This window comes from Drosophila suzukii, chromosome 3 (assembly GCF_043229965.1).
Source record: "Drosophila suzukii chromosome 3, CBGP_Dsuzu_IsoJpt1.0, whole genome shotgun sequence".
Classification (NCBI taxonomy): Eukaryota; Metazoa; Arthropoda; class Insecta; order Diptera; family Drosophilidae; genus Drosophila; species Drosophila suzukii.
In genome coordinates this window covers 62686426-62705531 of record NC_092082.1, presented here as the reverse complement: position 1 = coordinate 62705531, position 19106 = coordinate 62686426, and the positions used below count along the sequence as shown (strand labels likewise).

The 19106-nt window shown below is 41.6% G+C and overlaps 2 protein-coding genes across 2 annotated transcripts; one reads left to right on the top strand and one right to left on the bottom strand.

Moving 5' to 3' along the window:
- Window positions 1-1281: 1281 nt before the first annotated feature.
- LOC108019445 (uncharacterized) lies at window positions 1282-1951 on the top strand. Its single transcript, XM_070996300.1, has 2 exons — window positions 1282-1403; window positions 1474-1951. Exon 2 carries the CDS (start codon window positions 1490-1492, stop codon window positions 1772-1774), a length of 285 nt encoding a protein of 94 aa, XP_070852401.1. The 5' UTR covers window positions 1282-1403; window positions 1474-1489; the 3' UTR covers window positions 1775-1951.
- An 8344-nt stretch (window positions 1952-10295) lies between these two features.
- On the bottom strand, window positions 10296-12144 carry RabGGTa (Rab geranylgeranyltransferase subunit alpha). Its single transcript, XM_036819220.3, has one exon. It carries the CDS (start codon window positions 12070-12072, stop codon window positions 10546-10548), a length of 1527 nt encoding a protein of 508 aa, XP_036675115.3. The 5' UTR covers window positions 12073-12144; the 3' UTR covers window positions 10296-10545.
- Window positions 12145-19106: the final 6962 nt, after the last annotated feature.

The following is a 19106-nucleotide window of genomic DNA, read 5'->3' as shown; positions in this document are numbered from 1 at the left end:
CAGTCATGGCGGAGTTGCAGCAAATTGCTTTGCCGTGCGAGCTCACTGTTAGAAACGATCGATTTTTATAGCTTTTTGATTTTGTATTTAGCTTGTAGTTTCTTGAGAGGAAGATGGCGATTTAAACACTTTGTAGAGCAACATTTTCGGATACTCTCTATAAACTTGTAGCTTTTAGAATAGGAATATATTCTCCACTTTACAGACCCCTATTATCAGTCTATCTTTTGAAAAATGAATTTTTTAAGATTTTCATGCCAGCTTTAAGCAGCATGCTTTAAAGTCCCCAATTTCCCTGTGTGCAGTGTGCTTCCAATTTACGAATCAGCCAGAGCTGCGTTTGTGCCGAAAAAGACCAAAATGCAACTGGGTCGCCCGGGTGCAGTGCAATTTGAACAAAGGAAACAGAGGCACTAAGTTGCGGCGACATGTAGCGTTTAAAGTTGTGGCAAGCGAGCGCAGCCAATGAATACCAAATCAATCGATAGTGCGAAATCGAACTTCGCTGGCAGCCTCAGCAGGGCAGACATTTTTCTGCTCGGCTGACCCCGAGAGCGGAAAAGCAATTTCGGTCTGTGGCACCTCAAGTAGCTGGGGCAGCACCCTCTTTCCCCCATTTCCCGCTTTTCCCGCTTTTCCACTAGGCCAAACGATTTGCAAATTTTACCATCGCATCACTGGGTATTGCTCACAACCAATCGAGGGCATTAGCTGGGAAAAAAGTACGGAACGTCTTAACCAAATACGGAGAAAATGTTCAATTTTTTAGTCAATCAACTAGAAAAAGTTGCACTCAAATCCTTTGCGTATAGGTTTCGGTATGGAATACTTGATGCTGGGCCCAAAGTTTTTACAACACGGAATTAAGCGATTAGGGGAAGTTTGCCACCCAGTTGGCACGCATAAATTATTCCGAATTTCTGCTTCTGTCACCAGCAGATTTGCACACTGAAAGATATGAGAGCATACGTTTAAGTGGCAGTTTATTCGGTCATATCGTTTTCGATAAAAATCACACTACTATATCATATAGCTGCCATAGGAAGAATCGTAAAAGGAATGTCAAAAAATACAAAAATCGTTTCGTTTTTATAAATTGAAATATAACATCTTGATATCTTTGTGATTATTTTTAGTTTTCTATAGTCGAACAGCTCTGTATATATATTCCTCCCATGGGAATGACCTGCAAGGGTATATAAATAAGCTACTTATTTTGATCTAGTGTGCCCCTAATAATTATACTTCACTTTCTGAATAGGTATATCCATAAGTCTCAGCAACTGACCTCATACTGTCATATAAAATTAAGACTCAGTGTCATTTTAAATAAGGGTTTATTCTACTTAGAAAACTACCTTATCTTTATTGTACTTCAATAATACCTTCATAAATCCACCTAGGTATCAATATTAGAAATCATTAGTAACTGACTAGTGAAATGTTTTAAATTTTCTTGTGTACTACCATAAGTTGCAGCCGTTGCAAAATGAATGCGCATTCAACAGCCGTGGCCATCATAGATATGGAACTGGATTTCGATGGGGATGGAGGAGTCGACTCGCAGGAAGTGGCTCAGGGCGGGGATGTGCGGGCGCTGGTGCGGCGCCTGCAGGCTAGTCACGTGTGGATCCGGCAGCAGGTGACGCACCTCCAGCGCCGCCTGGTGACCCTCCAGTTGGACAGGCAAAGGCGCCTTTACGAGGGAAGGGATCGGCTGCAGCGACTCCTGCGGAACTTGCAGGTGAGATACGGACGCAACTGGGGCCTGTAGGCGAAGTTCGGAAGTTGGAGCTGAAATTCGGGTGCCAGCACCTCGAGGCACGGAGTTGATGTGACGAACGGTCCCAAATACAAGCGATGTGTTGGGGTGGCGACTGAATTGCTTACACAATTTGAGCATGTTGTGGGAAGTTAAATATACAAAGCTGATGAATTGAATTTTTCATGACTCTCTGAAAATCGGTTGGGTTAACCTGGCACACCCTGAATCGCGCTGAATAATTTATCGATGAATATTTGCAGGATGTGAATGTAATTGAATTTTTAAAATGTGGCACTAAGAAGTTTAAGTCGCTTCAAGTGTGGGCTTTCTCTTTTAACGCATCAAAAACATTTTTATCTGGAAGATTGCTTCTCAAGAAGATTTTTATTTGGATTTTGTAACATTTTTATTGAAGCTCTTATACTTTAGAGCATTTAAAATTTAATTTTATTTTAGAAATAAAAGCCAAAAATGCATTCTATATATCTTACTGCAGGCGAATAATTCACCATTAATCTTACTAGCTTAGTGACAATCCCAGTTAAACCTCCTTGGACAGCTTAGTGGTCATAGTTGTTAAACAGACTTGTGCATCATCGATGTTAACCAAATGCCCATTAGACATGCAGTGAATGCCCAAGTGCGTCCATAAGTCATGCGATTAATTAACACCACAAGGCACACATCATAAGCCATGGACCTCTAACTCGGTCCTAAGTAAACCAAACCCCCCTGGCCATCAGAGTTCGCCGTCCTGCGTAACTCAATTAATCAGACACCAGTGGGGGTCGAGTGCGTCACTTAACTCGAGATTAACCCTTGACTGGCCCAGTCCTCATCCTCCCATGCAATCATTGTGCAGCGCCTGGGGATGAGGCTGCAGCCATCGGGCACTGTCATCAGCCACTTACACGGGCCCATTGCTGTTTAGCAACTATTTATGGAGGCAAGTAGGTTCCACTTGCCACCTACAACCTTCGAAGTGCACTGGGAAAAACCTGGCTCTTTGGTAGGATATCCTACATGAGATTTCTGCTGTAATCTGAAACCCCCCATATCGAGTCTCCCTCTTTTAGATTCTTAGGGAGGTAAACATGGTTTAACACAAAGATTACCTAAATATTTGGTAATAATAAGACGGCATTATAAGGCTTTTTCTCCCCATGTACCCAAGTGGAACTGAGCCGCAGCTGGAAAATCCCACACTCGCTGGCATTGTAATGATATGCCCTTCGGGCTGTGTCGGCTGCTGTTCTGTTCTGTTCAGTTATGTCCTGGCCTCGAGAACTCCTGCCTGCAGATGACACCTAGCGTGTTATCATTAAACACTTGGAAAGTGAACCGCAGGGGCGGAACAAAAGGGGGCCAGCTGACATCACTTGAGTGGACCATAAACGGCAACAAATGCAAATGCAAATGAAATTATTGCCGCCGCAGCTCCATTTCTCTGGATGACCAACGACCCCGACTCTCGCCGGAAAACTGTTTGCATATGCAGGGACACACCCACAGATAGGCCACGCCCCCGCCCACCGGAGCGCCCTCGAACGGACTGGCTGCGACCCATAAAGCCATTGGCGACCGACTGCATTTCAGCGATATAAATATTTATATAAGTTAATCGGTTTATGGCGCACGAGTAATTGAATTTCGCGACGGCGCCAGGTAAATGCAACCAGGTAGCATGTAACATGTACTCCCGATCCCTCCGCATTTGGATGTCACGCGGTCAGAGCGATGTTGCAGAACGGGAGCGGGTCGCTTTAAACTTGATTTCTTACTCTGGGCATCCGTTTCCGCCCAGGCCCATTTGAATATTCCAGGGCTGGGTATACGGGAATCCTGGGTTCTCTAACCAAGAGTAGGTTATTTTAAAGTTCGAAGTCGTATACCATGTAAATGACCTTTAAGGCAGTGAATTTTAATATAATTTAGAGACAACAATTCAGCATGTTAAATCAATTGGAGATTATAAAAAATTAATAAATAAGGCACAAACAGTTTTTATACCCGTTATTCGTAGAGTAGATTCGTCGGAAAGTATGTAACAGGCAGAAGGAAGCGTTTACTACCCCATAAAGTACATGTATTCTTGATCAGGATCACTAGTCGAGTCGATCTAGCTACGTCCGTCTGTCCGTTCATTAAAAAGTTATAACCAAAAACAATACAAATTTAGCAAGTTAAATATAGAGCGAGAGTCATAGAGTTATATTCATACAGAAAGGTTTTACATTCAGATTTCACGTTATTAAAATCTAGTATACAGCCGATAAGAATCAACGATAGGTGGCGCTCTTTTGTTAGGTGAGTAACGGGTATCTGATAGTCGAGGCCGTCGACTGTAGCGTTTTCTTTTGTCTTATTAGTATTTTTTATTAAACTCTGTTTTTCAGCCGTTTTTTGTTGAAAATAAGTTTTATGCATCAGACAAATGATGCGCAGCAACATACGTTGTGAAACATTAAAGTTCTTGATAACCAATTGATTTTTTTGCGTATTACTGCGGAACAATAAATCAGTCATCGAATGACTGACTCCTCCGAAACAGCTCAGCTTGAGAAGTTTACATCAGCCTAATAAATATCAAATATTAAATTATTTCTGTAGACGAATTCTCGGTCAACTAGTTAACATGGTATACCCTTTTGAACACTAATGATCATGGTTGGTTATCGAAAGAAACATATGACTGGCCCATTCGCTTTTTTTATTAAATTTACATTATCTTATTCGCTCGAATTCTTTAGCTCTGTAGTCTTTTTTTTCAAAAAGTATTAAGATTGTGCTGAACAAGCGTAAGTATCATAAAGATTATAAGCACACGTGCTGAAAACCCCACATCAAACCCAATTATTTTAATCCCCGGGGTTGCAGCGAGAAGAGCATTCTAGCTTACATTTTCGAGTTACCACGAATATCGGTTTAACCCTTGCCGCCCCCTTAACCCCTCCCTGCCCCACATGGAGCTCGCTCCAACATGGCGCCAGCCGGAAGTGCCAGCCCGTTCAGCAATGGACGCGTTGCCCCGTTTCTATGGCACTTCCGCCTTACTGCACATTAATTGCAATTAAATTTGGCATTACTTCCCTGCTTAAAACCCCTTTGCATTTCGTTTTTTGCTGTTTTTGCAACTCCCCGCTGCCCGCGCAAATTTAATGATGGCTGCAATTTTTGCACACTGCATTTTCCTATTCTTTGCATAATTTAAAGTTGTTTGCTTTGGCTGCTGCAGTTGCATGGTGGCGATGGAAAGGGGAGAAAGTGGGTTTTTGATGTTGCCGCTGCTCTGCTGCACTGCCTCCGATATTGTTGTTTTCAATTAACTGAGCGTCTAGCTAAATGGCAAGTAAATTAATGTTTATAGTGCATAAATATGCAATTTATAGAGGCCCTCCCTTCTGGGCGGGCTTGTGTGGTGACGACATTGCTTTCAGACTTTGATGACGCCATGTTTCGGTTGAATTGAGCGTAAATTTTAATAAGTTTTTTGAGTTGGGGGCACAAACCAAAAGGCTTAGTGAGGCTTCACATATTTTGTAAGGGAGCTACTCAGAGCCTTGTGCCGTAAATTAATAAAATTTAATTGCGATCCCCTATCGCCAGATCTTGCTATATTTTCGGGCTAACATTTATGGCCGGAGCTGCGTCAACTCGCGGAACAGAAGTCAAAGATCTTGGAGATACCATCCTGCGGTGGCCTTTTCCTTCTACTCGACACAGGAACAAAAGTTCCTTACGTTTATAATATTTCAAAATTACAGAACATTTTGATTAAACTTTTTCCTACCATTTATTAAAGTAAGATACATTATCTTATACGGAATTTAAATTCTAAAAACTTATAAAGCTGTCACTAAAACATATTGATAGATGTAGACATCTGACCTCAGGAAATATCAGTTCCTAGATTTTGTGGCAGAGGAACGTAAAATATGCATGTATTTTTAACACAATATATGGTGTCCATCAGCCAATCCTATTAACTCTATAGTATACCTACAATAGGAAAACAAAAATATTTTGGTCTGTGCACGGCTTGTTGTTCTGTTGTGTCGGTGCCAAAACTTTAATTGCCTTTCGGGCCGAAAACTTTAGCAGAATCTGTGCTGCTATGCATTTTGTTAACGTTTCCGGCGACTTCTCGCTGGTGACGTCCTGAGCGACCCCTCACCTTCACCGCAACCCCCGACCCCAGCCTCCAACCGACCGTTGTTGTCCCCGGTTTGTGTGCCCTTTTAATTGCCCATTGAAAGTTGTTCACTTGTTAAAGCGAACTTCGCCTGCCAAGTTGTTCGGCAGTGAAGTGAAGTGTAAGCAAGAAGCGTGAAACTATGTGTTATGCAATTAAAAGTGCAGGGGAGGCGTCTAAGCCCAATCGATGCGGGTATTCAATTGGCCGACGGCAAGCCAATTTGCCGCAACTTATTTAAGGATCAAGTGCTCGGCGGGCGCTGGTGGGAAAATTGGATGGAAACTCGGGTGACCGCAGCTGCAGCTGCTCGTAATGAGTTTTTCATGCATGCAGGACTGCCGAGACAGATCCTTCAAGCCAACATTATGTGACAGCTGCAGACAGAAATCATTCCGGGCCCTTTTCTATATGGTATATGGTATCCTATCCGTCCCAATGAGGAGAGGAGTCGGAACGAAAGTTATTATCTTGCATATGGTTATGGGTTGGTTAGGTTGGCCAGGGACCCAGAGTCTACACTAAACCAACTATAACTACTTCTTTGTGAGTTTTGGGACAAATTGTGAAGGTAATTTCTTACGATTCCTATCGATTGTATAATATAGGCTGTTGTTGTACAACATTTACTTGATTATTTTGAATTTTGTTTCGGTTCTGTTACCCAAATTTTTTCAGGTGTCCCTATACTATCTGTGGCATTCTTTTCCTCACATCGGGCTGCTTTGTTTTCCCTGCTGCGATGTCTACTGCCCCTGACTGGCGAGGCAGCCACAATACATTTTTCTGATTTTCCACTTGCATTATCACGTCTAAAATCTGTCTACCATTGAAACATGTGTATTGTGTGCAGTGTCTGGACTAAGGGGCATTTTCAGTTTGTCTAGTCGGAGGGCAACGGGGAAAAGTGCAGGAAGTTCAGGCAATATATAAGCATAATTTAAGAGCGAAACCGGCAGAGGAAGACACCACTAGTTGCCATGGAAAGGCACATAAATTATGAGTGCTGGGCGACTCACATGACTTGCTCTAAGATACGTGGCAAAGTTGCCAAATCTGGTTACGTAGGGCCAAGAGTAAAATTTAGTAAACAAATACAAATTTCGAGCCAATTTCATTTGGGCGAGAGCGTGAAGCCTGAAATACCCTAATAGAGGCAAAAGTAATATACCTAACAAGTGCTGGTTAGAGCCTGATTTTGGTTTACTATCTGTGACCTCAAAATGCCAATTTTGGCCAAAACTAAATGGATTTCGTTCTCTCATCAATATGTTATTTAGTTCCTGCCAATATAGATCGGAATCACCTTCTGTTGTTGGGGTTTCTTAAAAGTGTAATAACTTATGCATGTGTGTGCAGAGGAAATTTTATGTACTGTGGAACAATGAAACTATCCTCGACTATCAGATACCCGTTACTCAGATAACAAATAAGCGCCACCTTTCGTTAATTCATATCGGCTGTTTATGAGATTTAACAAACACATAACGTGAAACGTAGGTGACACCAGTGAAATTTCGTAAGCAGACGATTTTCTGTATGAATATATCTCCATCCCTCTTGCACTCTATTGAGTTTGCTAATTATTTTCTACTCTTTGGTTGCAACCTTTTTAATGAACTGTCCGATTTAAAAATTTTTGGCATTTAGATGGGTATTTATAATAAATACAAAATTCCATTTAATTTATTACAAAATATTTAAAATTGTGGGCGCTAGACGGGTTTTAGCGTTATGGGCGATTGTGGGCGTGGTACGCTGCTAAAAAGCAACTTGCGCTGCGCAAGAAGCCCAGGAATCTAAATGCCAAATCCCAACATTCTAGCTCTTATAGTTTCCAAGATCTCAGCGTTCATACGGACAGACGGACATGGCTAGATCGACTCGGCTAGAGATCCTGATCAATAATATATATACTTTATAGGGTCCGAAACGCTTCCTTATAGCTGTTACATACTTTCCGATGAATCTAGAATAACCTGTTCCTCTACGAGGAAGGGGTATAAAAATGATTAATAAACAGTCCCCATCCACCTTTTTGGTGATTTTCTCAAAGGTAACAGTACAACAATATACAATATGCAATAAATTTCTTAAAGTTATAACTTTCCTATCGTGTTTTTGTACATAAGTTTTGTAGGTTAACAACCTTCCAGGAGGAAGTGAACACATACAAAATGGGTTGTTGGCGGATTGCTTTGGATCGTTTCCTTTCTTTTTACTAGGGGAGTGTAGGGTAAGGTGATGAACTTGTCAAATCTCATATGTGACGTCACGTCAAAAATTCCAAATAATTGTAGTCGATTTTTCTTATCGTGCCGACAATGTATTGACAATAATATTATTAAGAATTCGCATAATTTGTTCGTGAGATAATTTCGACTAAAAGATAGACCAAAAATTGAAAAACCTATTCAATTCATGTGCTTTTCAGCAGTGCCAAAACAAAGAAATTTTATCATCGGGGAATACTTGGGCTTTCCAAAATTAAAGATCAGCAACGTTCTGGTTTCCTTTTTTGTTCAAGTTACCAAAAGAATATGTTTCCAGTTATAACTTTAAAAAGATTAAATACCCGAAAAACCAAAAAAAGGGGCTAGAGCCTCTACGGAAAATCCACCCGGTAATCAACCGCACACCATAAATTAGGCCAGCCCGAGATTGCATCTTGACGTGCATCTATTGCTCGCTCCTTTTCCGCCGCCTGTTTCCTGACCTTTCTCATTGACTTGTCCCATTAATTAAGTTTGCGTCTCTGTGCGTTCAGATAAGATGCAGTTGCAGCTGCCACCCCCGCCACGTGCCACTCCCCCAACTCCCCCCGCCCTTGGCCCATGGGTCGTGCAATTGACTTAATAATTGGCCCCAAACATTTTAATGAGCGGCATCTTGTCAGCATCACGTTTTCCGGAATGGAGCCGGAGAGTCAACGCAAAATATTTGCAAGAAGTGGCATTGGCATAATTAAGATCACGTTGGTACAGGGTCTGCAGCCGAGGGACGGGCTAGGCAGCGGATGTGGTGTCGGCTGAGTGAAGCGGAAATTTGAATGCCAAGGCGTCTGCTAATGTTATTATGATATGCAGCAGGATATATCCACCCGACTTGGCTCCATTAAATTCCCATGCACAAACATTGCGCATACGACATGTGTGTCAGTGTGGCCTGCCAGGTGACAGGTGCACCTCCTGTTCCTCCCCCTGCTCGAGGACCTGCGGGCGTGTATTAACACCCAAGTGGGAATGACACCTCCTAGGAGCTCCGCTCCAGGCACGTTTGGCGGCCTTTCACACGCCTGTCAAACGCTCCTTCTTCTTGGGTGTCCTTAAGCCCCCCACTCCGCCCTCTCCTGCTGCCCTATGCACCTAACAAAACTACTACAAAATGCACATAAAAGCTACATCATTGCTTATGACTATGAACTGACTACTCAATTTTGTATCCCTATTTTAATACTATATATAAATTTAATATATAATACAATAGTTGTGGTTTTCCGTCCAGTCCTTAGACTTTAATTGGCGTAGGCTGGTTGCCATGAGCTAGTTTACTTTTCTCTCTAGAGTGAACTATACTCATTTGTAAATTTTTTAAATTTCCAGCTGGAACTTTTGAAAACAACAATCGCGGGTGTTTTAAAAAGTTAAACATCGTCTAAGAAAATATTCTGTAAACAATTGCAAACCTTTAAAAAGGATTGTTTTTACCTTTCACAAGAAGAGCTTTACAAATAATTCCCAGTCCGCGAATTCCCGAAACATTTTCTTTTAGTGAGTTGCTTTTGTGCAGCTGCGGCACGTAATGACATGCGGCTGCCAATGTTGTGGACGCGCACTGAGCACCCCGCAACGCCATCGCCATCCCGGCGCAGAGCATCTCCATCTCGAGGGCCTTGCATAATTTATATAACCACGAGAGCCGCCAAAAAACCGCAAATCTCGCAGCGCCTCGTTGCACACACAAGGCGACATTGGTGGCAGCAGCAACATCAACATTTCAGCAAGGCTGCAATGTCAAAGAACGCCTCAGCAATGTGGCAGCTCGGGGACCGCTTAAAGTAGCCAGTGGTTGCATGTCGACGTATTGATGGTTTTCCCATTTATAACCCGAAACATTTGATAATGGATCGCTGCGGGTTGTCAGCAATTTTGGTCGACTGCCTCGCTTTCAGCAGATGCAGATACATATTTGTAGTTTGGCAGAAAGCTTTTTAAAACGGTATTGCTTAAAATCGTATTCATGTTTGCGCGAGAAATTAAATTAAAAGTGTATCGTATGTAAATTTATTGAATTTAAGTCGACTTTAAATCAAACCAGTATAATTTAACAATAATCCAGTTTTATCTTTGATATTATACTTCTTTTTATTCGTAAATCGTACTAATATATATTAAGTATATACAAAACGTGTGTTATAGAAAATAATCTATTTATAAATAGGAATAACTGCTAAATTGATTTTATCCTTTAAAATTTTACCAGGATAGCCAATTGTGTAAAAGGCTCAGTAAGCACCGAATGGAAAATAGAGTTTACCCAATGGAAACCAGTTCAAAAGAAACATAAGTTCCAACTTAGCTAGACTAGTCTAAAAATCTCCTTTCACCTTTAAGTCGGCAAAGGTTATGGGCACTGAATCTCCCAATTGCTCCCTGAGCTTGATGGACAAATTCAACTCGTCGGCAATGACAAAGTATTGTCCATAAGGCAGCGAGGCCAGCAGTACGTCCTCGGCCAACGTAAAGTTCCTGGGAAATCCTGCTGCTTGTGGCCACTTGGCTAGCTCATACTCCAATGTCCACCTGGCCGCCAGATCCTTGTAGTATCCCTCCCGCAAAGCATCTACCTTCTCCAGCTTGGCCAAGTGTGCCAAACTCTTTTCGTGGTTGGCTGACACCTCGATGGCACGCATTAGGAGGGCACTTGTTAGTAAAGTCCACTTGCTGTCCGGCTCAAACTCCAGAAGATCTAGGCAGGATTGCAGTTGCGTTTGCAGCTCCGCCAAGAGTTCCTTGCTGCAACTGGCGGCGGCATGCGGTGGCGCAAAGTAAAAGGCTCCATCTTCGGGGCCAGGCAGGGGTGAAAGGTTCACCTCCTGGTCGCAGAGCTTAAGGGAGTAGATTGTGTTTCTTTGGTAATCTAAGGACTGCTGGCACTTCCAACTGGTGCCAGAGCTGTCCACTGGCAGCCAGGATTGCAATTCAACCTTCTGCTCTCCGCCAGTCAACTCGGTCTTCAGTTGTTTTAGATCTGGGTAGGGCCTATCTAAGGCGAGGACTGCCCCCTGAGACTCCAGTCGAAAAGCAGCTACCCTGGGCGCCCTATCCAGCTGGGCCCCACTGCCCAGCAGCCAACGCTGGTAGAACCAGGCACTACTGTCGTTGGGATCCGTGAAGGCGGCCGTCAGCACCATCTCCAGTTCCTGCTGCAGCTTTTCCTCGCTCATCGGCCGATCCCTCTGCTCGTTGGGATAGAGCTCCGGGAGCAGCAGGCTCCGATGGTGCCAGCTTGAGTAGTTGGAGAAGTTGACCTTTATCTTCTCGGTGCAAAAGTCCAGTTCCTGGGCGGCGGGCACCGCGGCCTTGGCGGTCACATAGCGCCTGTAGTCCCAGGTGTGGAAGTTGCGCTCGTCGTACTTGAGGTACTTGTTGCACAGCTGCAGCTCCCGCTGCCAGTCCGCCCGGGGATCCTGCTCCAGGGTCCAGCAACGGTGGTGCCAGGCGCTGTAGGACTTGGGGTTGACCATCAGGCACTGCTCGGTGAGGTCCAGTTCGCAGGTGAATATGGAATGGGCCTTGTCCTCCTTCACAGGGGGCTTATCGCCCACGGGCTCTTCTTGAGCGGGCTTCTCCTCCTCATCCTCCACCTCCTCCTTCAGCTTGGACAGCTTCTCCAGGACGCACTCCCGGCGAATGTTCCACAGAGTGCTCACGTCCGGATTTCGCTGCAGGATCTGAACCGTCAGGGTGAGCATTTCGCTGTCCAGCTCCCCCGCCTCCCGTTTCTTTTGAATCCTTCCCATGGCGGCCCGATAGGCCCGCACTTTGAGAGCCTGCTCCTTCTTCTTCCTCTCGCGCTCTTCCTCCGTGGTCCTTACTTTCACACGTCCGTGCATGGCCTTTAATTTAAATTAACTTTGTTTAGATAAACGAAATTATTAGTCAGCAGTGTTAGTTATCGATAATTGATACCGTCCGCCCGTAATAAAAATACTTTTTATACCAAAATGATACCAAAAATATTCGATAACGGTCGTGCTGAAAATGTCAGGAGGGTGTATCGGCTGACTGGCGGGTGTACTTGCTAATTGCAAAACTCCACCTATTGCATTTACAAGGCAGTATAAATAGCGCGAGTTTTCAATATAACTTATTCGGCTTCTCCAGTTCTTATGTAGCGGCTGGAATAAACAATCATTTAGAAATATATTCACCGATTTATCAGAGCGTATTTAAATGCGCCGGTAAAAAATGTTGAATGCAATACAGATGATTTACAATCAATAAAAGCTAAGCAACACAAAAATTTGAAGAGAAAGGACCTCCTAATTAGCTTTCTAATCCCTATCCAAAGTACTTTTAGGACTTAAAACTTTAAAATACTTGCCAATAAAAAATATTAAATATACAAATTACAACCTTTGACGGTTGATATTTCAATAAGTAGAAAAGATACTCCTCTAACAGCATGTAAAATATTTTAGGTCTTTTTGTATTTGTTTATTTTAAAACCTGTTAACATAAGTAAATAAAATATTTTAGGTCAAATATTTGTATTTGTTTCTTTTAAAATCTGTTAGCATACGCATAACTTGTGAATAAAGGCAATCGAACTACTTAAACGCCCATTAAATAAGATTTTTTTATATATTATTGCAACTGGTGTTCTTCCAATAAACTGATAAAGTACACAACAAATAGTAACTTACCTTATAATGTACTTTAACCATTTATATTAAAAACTCGGATTAATTTTTGCAAATATTTATTGTAGTGACGAAGCGCACCAGGAGAGTATGCGAAGGCGATTACTATACTAGTACTACTACAATCTATTGGTTTGGTAGAAAGAGCGATAAATGCACAAAATCAGCAGTTTAGTTGTATTCTCAATTAAAATATGCGTGGAATGACACCTCACTTGTTAAAATCGGGTGCTCCGTTCAAAAGAAATACGCAAAACCAGATTTTGGAGGACTTCTCAAAATGAAAATTTTATTTCGATTGTCAGATTGTCCCAAAATGTTATTTTACGGTCTTGAAAAGTCTAGACGATGTTAATCAGCTTAATATGAGAAACTTTAGTTCTACCACTTTTGGAAAAACTCGCTAGTTTGGCAGGAAATCGCTATAAATAGCTAAATTAAGTACATCCGTTAAATACTTAAGCTGCAGGCTTGTGCTATTTGTTGTTAGAAAGGTATTTCGAAATACTTCGCACGCCTTTCTAACATGATTTGCCAAAGGTTTTTTCTCAGATTTTTAAAGCTTTTTTTTGATTTCTCAAAAACGGCTCTAACGATTTTGGATTAATCCTAAAAGTGTATAGCCCTTGAGATTCCTTAAATTTTTTCATATAAAACATTTTTGTAAAAATTCACGTTTGTTCACGTTAGTTTATTTTAAGGTTCTGGAAATATTTAAATGGTGTTAAACAGCTCAATATAAAAAAGTTTGGTTCTACCACTGCTAAAAAAACCCCGCTACTTTAGCGGAAAAACAGCTAACACCAAACTTGTGAACTAATAAAACTGTTCTATATGTTGTTGAAAAGTTATTTTAAAATACTACGAACGTCTTCTTAACGTAATTTGTCTAGATACATAACATACAAAAGTTCTGATATCAAACTTTGTGACGAAGATGCTTGTACATTCGTCTAAACAAATATTCTTTCGCTAAAGTCTACCTAGCGCCCACTTTAAAGAATTTGTAAAACTGTAAATGAGGTTTTATTTTGTTTATCAATAACCATCTGCATGCCAAAAATTGTCATGAAAATGTTGTGATCCAAATTGTTATGCCAAGTCCACTCCAGCGCCCACAAATCGCTATATATTGTGACGCCCGCCTTTTTGAAGATTTCTTTTTAGGGTACATTATATTTTAATTTATGTGTCAATATCTATCGACGTGCTAAAAGTTGATTAAATCTGACCACTAGTTGATAAGGTTATTTGGTTTGCTGAGTAACAGGTTTATGATAATCGATGAATTCGAATATAGCGTTCTCTCTTGTCTTTTATTAAATGTAAAACAAGTTTAAAAAAAACATCATTGGCTCGTTGGCCAGCCCATCAAATATCGTAAGTATATGAAATCGGAAAAGGAAGATTACTCTATAAAAATACATTTTCTTTAACAAGCTGCGCCGAAAAGGATTGCAAATTTAGTTCATTCCATTATATTCAACTGAGCAGGCAATCTTGTTTTAGAGTCCTGCGAATAATTTATGATTGGCACATTCATACATCTTTTTTTTAAAACACTGCTCAGCCATTGTTTCTTTGTGATCTGTATTCGGTATCTTTTGTTTGCCAAACTGACACCGTTCTGGTTTTCCTGGCCAGTGCTTCGGAGATGGAATTAATCAACCCTGCTGTCCAGATCCCGACCTTCGCTTTAAATCGCCGCTTTTGTTTGGCGTTGTCATAAAAATAGAAATCTCGCTTCATTGCCGGTCCTTTGTGACTGTCGCAGCTACTTCAATTTACTTAGCGAGTCGTGTGAGCGGTGGTCCGAGGGTGCAGCGAGTGATTCCACCTAAGCTGATTGGCCTGCAGGCAACCCCTGGGTACCGCACATCCTGACCTGTTGGCCAGATTAGGACCAGACCCGAACCCCTGCCCCAATGCGAACCCACATAAAAGCCGCATTTGAGACGCGCAAAATCAGTCATAATATTTCAAATTTCATAAATTGATGCGTATCACATTAGGAGCGACAGCAGGAGCCGCAGTCTAACGGTAACGATGCCAGGACCTGCCACGCCCCCGCCCGTCCTCCTCCCCTATCCTTGGCTGCGAATCCACCCTCGGGAACTGACTTTGATAAACGCGTTTTTGGAGGGGGGTGCGACACGCCCACATTTCAACGCGTTGCGCAAATTTGCTGCTAAATAAAAAAATCTCTGAGAAGAAAGGAAAATATAAACGAATTTTTATGTAAGTGCACGGCGGAAATATGAAAGACATACTTTAAAAAGAGTTTTGTACTAGAATCGTAGTCTGAACCCAATTCATAATGGATCAAATTTATTTTAAAGAGTAGTAAAAGATGATCTTTTTTCAGAAGTATGTTTCCTAAATTTGTTTTTTCTAATAAAAATTCGATGCCTTAATTTGTGTTATAACAATTTAGGTTACCAAATTTGTTGAGCAGTGCATATCTATATGTAGGTGGGCGGCCATGTACATTTCTTTGATTCGCTGCACGATTGATTTTCCCGCTCCAAGACTTCGCTGTCGTCTTATCCTTAGCAGTCCTTTCATTCGCACCTGCTGCCGCCTAAATTGTTCCCCGACGGCTCAGCCCGACTCCTGAATATCCCTGGAACCCGAGAACCCTGCCCACTTATAGGATATCCCTCCGTAGGTCCAGCCGTCGTTCATTTCGTTTTGTTCCTCTTTGCACAGCCATAAAACAATAAAGGAGATTCTTGTATTTGTATTCCTGCTTCGAGTCACTCTCGCTGGAGAAATGCTTTTCTAATTAAATTTTATGACTTGCCTGATGAAGTTTCTGCTGGCCCTTCGTGATTGCGATTGAACTATTGATTGGTCACGAATGGGAGATTGCCCCGGGGCGTCTGGATGAGGCTCCTTGCTGGGGATGATCCTTGGAAGGAGATAGGAAGGAAAGTTAAGTAATGACGGCTGCACTTTAAATTACACTTCAGCAAAGGGCATTCAAATCTGAGACGAAGATATAAAAGTCTTTGATGTCGAAATTAAATTTATTTCGATTCGTATCGAATCAGTTGATTGTGCACCATGGGAACTGTTTTAAATAAAAGAGGGGGCTTATTTTCATGAAACAGCTTGTGAATAGTTAAGCAAGGAATAATATAGTTTGGAAATTAAAAGGGAGGCCAAAATGATAAAGTCAAACTGATGCTATGATTGAATGTAGAATAGAATGTAATAAAATACGAATTAAATTAAATTAAAATCTTGAAAAGTCGTGCATATCTAACAAGTAATTTCCTTTTTTAACATTCCTCATTAAGATAGTAATAATATCTGAATGTAATCAACTTGGAAACACAATATTTTGTAGAATAGAAAGTCCTTCTTATATTTCCTCGGATTAATTTGCTGCATGAAATGCCATTAACTTGTACACTTTCATTTCCACGTGCTGCCGAACTTCAAGTGTTACCATCAAATTGGTAATCCAAGTAGACCCCAGTGAAATTCACTGGTTTCTCCTTGGCCAACCTCTCACCCCCTCCCGCCATTTTCATTCATTCCATTGAGCTGGCTGCCAGGCAAATTTCAGCGATTTCCCGAGCACTTCGCTGCCACGCTGAAAATTGACACCTAATGCCCACGCAGGAGGAAAACTCTCGCATTCAGTGGCCCATCCTCTTGATGGGCTTCACCTCCCACCCGCAATCCCCTCGTCCCTTATCCACGTAGCCTTATACACCAAGAAAAACTTTGCTTGGATTCTCTGTAATCGTTAAAGTATTTGAATAAATTTAAACATATTTAGAGCAGCCTTCTTGAGGTATTTTCTTATAATTGTTTCTATTTGAATTTCTTACAAGGAAAATATAATAAGGCATCTTAAACTAATCAACTCACTTGAAGTCAGAGATAACGTTGCCTTCCCTAGCAATAATATAAATGTTGTAATCTATTCAACAAAGTATGTTTTTTCTATCTACCGAATCTATCTTTCCGAATCTACCGAAATAGGTCGATTAACATTTTATAATTTTTAGAAAAACACAATCAGGCTAATTGTACCAGACCGTTCCCCTATGGGTGCTATGAGATATGGTGCTCTAATTATGATAAAACTAAAATTATTTTTCTGAAATCCTTATCAGGATACAGCGACCGTGTCCTGAAGCCGCTGAGTGTATCCGAATAAGGGCTAAGCGAATGCGCAAGCAATTGACGTAAATAAGGAGCAGCCTGGGCAACGTCAGCGCCACGATGACGACGCCTGTAACCGGAGATGCCCGGAGGATGAGGGCCGTGGTGCGGCCTTACATATAGATATACGTATAAATATGGCATACGTATGCCTCGGCCACAGCTTGAGCTTTGAAATTGGAAAAAGTTATGCAAATCTGCTGACGACAGGACAGGAAACGAGCGCACTGTGAAGCACAAGAAGTGAATTAGTTTTTATTTTCAGACTCCCTCTTCTTTTTACGTGCGACAGCGAGTGTGTGTGGGCAGGACTCTGGCAGGGTCCTGTCCGACTGTCGATGCTATGTGTGCGCAATTATAATAATTGCAATAATAAGAACAGCAGCCTCTAGGCAACTTTGTTGTCATGCAACGTGACGGGGCAGTTCCTTGGAAAAGGACCAGTGCACTGGGAAACACTTACTGGAAAGGGCAGCAAAGTAACAATATTTTACTTTGGTTTTGGGATACAAGACACAAATGTGATTATTTTATTAAAACTATATTAAATACATATACAAAAAATTAAGTTATATTAGGATAACAACATTTTCATTTGCTAAAAATGTATCTGGATAATGTGTGTATCACATTTTCCACAGATTAAATCGACCTGGTTTCGCTCAGTGCAGTGGAATTGCCGAGTTCCGGGCAGCATTTGTGTGCGTAAATCGCTCCGTTGTTTACCGAGGGCATTAAAGGCTTTCCTGCCGCACGGCTCAAGGCTCAGGACTCAGGGCTCACACAACGTGCCTAAATAAATAGCCAGGATGCGCAGGGCCGTCCGAAAGAATAGCAGCTCAGACTCAGTCAGCAGGACTTAAATTCCCGTTCGGCGTTGTCCTAATTACAATTGCCATCGCTTGGCTGGCCCTGACAGCACTTACCACCCCACAGGGCCGGGGATTCCCCGCTCGCCTTAACGTGCTTAATGCCAATTAAGCGTTCGCCAAACACCCTCCCCTTTCACTCAACGACCCCTTCGTCAATGTCACCCTCTGCTATTTACATTCCGCTTTTGATATTTCGCCTTTCATTGATTTTATTTTAATATTTTTGATTCTTGCTGGATTACTGTTTGCGTATCTTCTCCGACGTCCCATAATCTGCACCCTGAGTCTGTCTCTCAGCGCCTCGCACTTCCGTCGGCCATATGAATAGTTCTAGTTAATTGGATTTCGGACGATTTGTGTACCTTGGACTTGGGAAGTAAGAGGGTATGTTGTATTCATGGGAACGTATGCAAGTGGGGGAAAGTCCTGCTCTCGATCATAGAAATTTAATAGTTTATTTATCAAGAGAGTTTAAGCCTTTTTCAAAAATCCACCTTCTCAAATCCAAACATCTTCAACAGCTGACATATAGAAAAACAACCCACGCATATATTTTTTATTCATTTGAAATCATTATTACTGAGTGAAGGCCGGGTATTATATTGTCCAAAGACTTACTTGTTTTGCTCGATGAGGGATTAAGTTGCCTTGGTGATCGTTTTCTAGGCATCCCATTTATTTTGACAAAATATGCAAGTAATTGAAATTCGATAATGAGGCATAAAACGCATGGGAAACTTGTGTCATGACGTCGCATTATTACATTTATTAAATAGTGGTGGTTGTTGTGTGCTGTTTGACACAAAATAAATACAAGTGGGACTTCCAAAATATTCTTAGTGTTTGTTAGGTATGGGAACTCCTTGCTTAATCAATTTTAAGTAAAAAAGAGGCTATTAATGACAATGATTGTAAAGTACAGGAATATCCACGTTTAATAATTTTTAAGTAAACAAGAAGCTATTAATGACCTTTGAAATATGGGGAAAATCGTTAAAATATCCTTAATCAGCTTGATTTGGTCGAAGGAACACTGAGCGTGAGTAATATAAAAGAAAGGTATAGTCATAATATATAAGTGTCGAAGGGAACAAAGAATTTTCTCATCCAATCAACATTTAAGTACCTTGGGAACTGATAGCATTTGCTGCCTTTCTGCTACCTAAACACAGG